Genomic DNA, 4,773 nt, shown 5'->3' on the forward strand with positions numbered 1-4,773 from the left:
CCCCCCTCCCTCTCTGGGCACTGGGACCGGACTCCCCCCTCCCTCTCTGGGCACTGGGACCGGACTCCCCCCTCCCTCTCTGGGCACTGGGACCGGACCCCCCCCTCCCTCTCTAGGCCCTGGGACCAGACTCACCTCCCTCTCGGGGTCCTGGTCTGCGTCTCTATCCTGCACAGATGACACGGATTCCGGGGCCGGTCTCTTCTGTTTCAGGGCCCGGAACTCCTTGTAGAGGTCTGAGGGAGAAACATGGAGGCCAATGAATGAGGGTCAGTGGAGTCTGCGTTCTTCAGATTTCATCCTTCCCCCCCTTACCCTGCGTTTCCTGCGACGCATGTTCTATGTCCGCCTATCAGAGATTAAAAGGATGTCAGTCATGGAATGTCCACCAATGCACCGTGCACCCCTCCCCCACCAGGATCCAGCCCTCAGAGACACACACAGAGCCCTCAGAGACACACACCAGAGCCCTCAGGGACACACACCAGAGCCCTCAGGGACACACACCAGAGCCCTCAGGGACACACACCAGAGCCCTCAGGGACACACACCAGAGCCCTCAGGGACACACACCAGAGCCCTCAGGGACACACACCAGAGCCCTCAGGGACACACACCAGAGCCCTCAGGGACACACACCAGAGCCCTCAGGGACACACACCAGAGCCCTCAGGGACACACACCAGAGCCCTCAGGGACACACACCAGAGCCCTCAGGGACACACACCAGAGCCCTCAGGGACACACACCAGAGCCCTCAGGGACACACACCAGAGCCCTCAGGGACACACACCAGAGCCCTCAGGGACACACACCAGAGCCCTCAGGGACACACACCAGAGCCCTCAGGGACACACACCAGAGCCCTCAGGGACACACACCAGAGCCCTCAGGGACACACACCAGAGCCCTCAGGGACACACACCAGAGCCCTCAGGGACACACACCAGAGCCCTCAGGGACACACACCAGAGCCCTCAGGGACACACACCAGAGCCCTCAGGGACACACACCAGAGCCCTCAGGGACACACACCAGAGCCCTCAGGGACACACACCAGAGCCCTCAGGGACACACACCAGAGCCCTCAGGGACACACACCAGAGCCCTCAGGGACACACACCAGAGCCCTCAGGGACACACACCAGAGCCCTCAGGGACACACACCAGAGCCCTCAGGGACACACACCAGAGCCCTCAGGGACACACACCAGAGCCCTCAGGGACACACACCAGAGCCCTCAGGGACACACACCAGAGCCCTCAGGGACACACACCAGAGCCCTCAGGGACACACACCAGAGCCCTCAGGGACACACACCAGAGCCCTCAGGGACACACACCAGAGCCCTCAGGGACACACACCAGAGCCCTCAGGGACACACACCAGAGCCCTCAGGGACACACACCAGAGCCCTCAGGGACACACACCAGAGCCCTCAGGGACACACACCAGAGCCCTCAGGGACACACACCAGAGCCCTCAGGGACACACACCAGAGCCCTCAGGGACACACACCAGAGCCCTCAGGGACACACACCAGAGCCCTCAGGGACACACACCAGAGCCCTCAGGGACACACACCAGAGCCCTCAGGGACACACACCAGAGCCCTCAGGGACACACACCAGAGCCCTCAGGGACACACACCAGAGCCCTCAGGGACACACACCAGAGCCCTCAGGGACACACACCAGAGCCCTCAGGGACACACACCAGAGCCCTCAGGGACACACACCAGAGCCCTCAGGGACACACACCAGAGCCCTCAGGGACACACACCAGAGCCCTCAGGGACACACACCAGAGCCCTCAGGGACACACACCAGAGCCCTCAGGGACACACACCAGAGCCCTCAGGGACACACACCAGAGCCCTCAGGGACACACACCAGAGCCCTCAGGGACACACACCAGAGCCCTCAGGGACACACACCAGAGCCCTCAGGGACACACACAGACCCCTCAGACACACACACAGAGCCCTCAGAGACACACACCAGAGCCCTCAGGGACACACACCAGAGCCCCCAGGGACACACAACAGAGCCCCCCAGGGACACACACAGAGCCCCCCAGGGACACACACAGAGCCCTCAGACATTAACACAGAGCCCTCAGACACACACACAGAGCCCTCAGACACACACACAGAGCCCTCAGAGACACACAGAGCCCTCAGAGACACACACCAGAGCCCTCAGGGACACACACCAGAGCCCCCAGGGACACACAACAGAGCCCCCCAGGGACACACACAGAGCCCTCAGACATTAACACAGAGCCCTCAGACACACACACAGAGCCCTCAGAGACACACAGAGCCCTCAGAGACACACACCAGAGCCCTCAGGGACACACACCAGAGCCCCCAGGGACACACAACAGAGCCCCCCAGGGACACACACAGAGCCCTCAGACATTAACACAGAGCCCTCAGACACACACACAGAGCCCTCAGAGACACACAGAGCCCTCAGAGACACACACCAGAGCCCTCAGGGACACACACCAGAGCCCCCAGGGACACACAACAGAGCCCCCCAGGGACACACACAGAGCCCTCAGACATTAACACAGAGCCCTCAGACACACACACAGAGCCCTCAGAGACACACAGAGCCCTCAGAGACACACACCAGAGCCCTCAGGGACACACACCAGAGCCCCCAGGGACACACAACAGAGCCCCCCAGGGACACACACAGAGCCCTCAGACATTAACACAGAGCCCTCAGACACACACACAGAGCCCTCAGAGACACACAGAGCCCTCAGAGACACACACCAGAGCCCTCAGGGACACACACCAGAGCCCCCAGGGACACACAACAGAGCCCCCCAGGGACACACACAGAGCCCTCAGACATTAACACAGAGCCCTCAGACACACACACAGAGCCCTCAGAGACACACAGAGCCCTCAGAGACACACACCAGAGCCCTCAGGGACACACACCAGAGCCCCCAGGGACACACAACAGAGCCCCCCAGGGACACACACAGAGCCCTCAGACATTAACACAGAGCCCTCAGACACACACACAGAGCCCTCAGAGACACACAGAGCCCTCAGAGACACACACCAGAGCCCTCAGGGACACACACCAGAGCCCCCAGGGACACACAACAGAGCCCCCCAGGGACACACACAGAGCCCTCAGACATTAACACAGAGCCCTCAGACACACACACAGAGCCCTCAGAGACACACAGAGCCCTCAGAGACACACACCAGAGCCCTCAGGGACACACACCAGAGCCCCCAGGGACACACAACAGAGCCCCCCAGGGACACACACAGAGCCCTCAGACATTAACACAGAGCCCTCAGACACACACACAGAGCCCTCAGAGACACACAGAGCCCTCAGAGACACACACCAGAGCCCTCAGGGACACACACCAGAGCCCCCAGGGACACACAACAGAGCCCCCCAGGGACACACACAGAGCCCTCAGACATTAACACAGAGCCCTCAGACACACACACAGAGCCCTCAGAGACACACAGAGCCCTCAGAGACACACACCAGAGCCCTCAGGGACACACACCAGAGCCCCCAGGGACACACAACAGAGCCCCCCAGGGACACACACAGAGCCCTCAGACATTAACACAGAGCCCTCAGACACACACACAGAGCCCTCAGAGACACACGGATGCGCCAATTTATCGGCAGGAAAATTGCACTTTTCGGCCGATATATTAGTTCATCCCTAATTAGTATATAAGGTTAGTGCAATAATAATTAGCCCCGCCCCCATCATCATAGTATCTCTCCTCCATATACTGTATCCATCATCCCGGGGCTGCAATAACTTGTGTCTGACAGGACAGGAAGGGGCGGGCAGAGGAAGGGGCGGGCAGAGGGGGTGTCCCCATTCTCACCTTGGTGGGCTTCCTTTCATGTTCCTTCAGGAAATCCCCCTCCCAGGTCTTCAGAAGGAGCTTCAGCTCAGCATAGCGATCCATCATGTGACCTGCGCAGAGGAGACAGTCAGAGAGGACCGGGGAGAGCGCAGAGGAGACAGTCAGAGAGGACCGGGGAGAGCGCAGGAGGAGACAGTCAGAGAGGACCGGGGAGAGCGCAGGAGGAGACAGTCAGAGAGGACCGGGGAGAGCGCAGGAGGAGACAGTCAGAGAGGACCGGGGAGAGCGCAGGAGGAGACAGTCAGAGAGGACCGGGGAGAGCGCAGGAGGAGACAGTCAGAGAGGACCGGGGAGAGCGCAGGAGGAGACAGTCAGAGAGGACCGGGGAGAGCGCAGACATCTTGCACGGTCCGTCACAGCCCCCTCGGACGCCATCTTGCACGGTCCGTCACAACCCCCCGGAGGCCATCTTGCACGGTCCGTCACAACCCCCCGGACGCCACCTTAATAATTGCCATATGCAGGTCCCACCGAGGTCGTAGCCACCACTGCGAGTGCAACTAAAACAAGACAAGAGGGAGGACAGAGGCCGAGACCAACATCTAAAGGTGTCAGCAGACCGGTCACGCAGGTTTAACCCCTCGAAATACAAATCTTATGTTCTCAGACCAAGTGCGCAGTCTGGACACCGATTTATCAATTAGGCAAGTGCCATCAGGTGCTCCTCCTGCCATAGGGTCCTCCTCTTGCCTTCAGGTCCCTCCCCCACCCTCAGGTCCGGCTTCTACCAGCAGATCCCCCTCCCGCCATCAGGTCCTCCTTCTGCCCATAGGCCCTCCTTCCAATTGCCCTAACCCTAAGGCCCTCCTTCCATCTGCTTCTACCATCAGGTCCTCCT

At 60.5% G+C, this 4,773-nt stretch overlaps 1 protein-coding gene across 1 annotated transcript in view; it reads right to left on the reverse strand.

Annotated features, from left to right (window-relative positions):
* Positions 1 to 3,980, reverse strand: part of RECQL4 (RecQ like helicase 4) — a 50,585-nt gene extending 46,605 nt beyond the window's left edge. Inside the window, exons 1-3 of the mRNA XM_018574671.1 lie at positions 3,894 to 3,980; positions 316 to 349; positions 136 to 236 (exon numbers count right to left, since the gene is read on the reverse strand). Coding sequence (XP_018430173.1) covers positions 136 to 236; positions 316 to 349; positions 3,894 to 3,980 — 222 coding nt within the window. The remainder of the gene's footprint in view (positions 1 to 135; positions 237 to 315; positions 350 to 3,893) is intronic.
* Between the last annotated feature and the right edge of the window lie 793 nt (positions 3,981 to 4,773).

Source organism: Nanorana parkeri, unplaced genomic scaffold (assembly GCF_000935625.1).
Source record: "Nanorana parkeri isolate BGI_ZX_2015 unplaced genomic scaffold, ASM93562v1 scaffold3150, whole genome shotgun sequence".
Classification (NCBI taxonomy): domain Eukaryota; kingdom Metazoa; phylum Chordata; class Amphibia; order Anura; family Dicroglossidae; genus Nanorana; species Nanorana parkeri.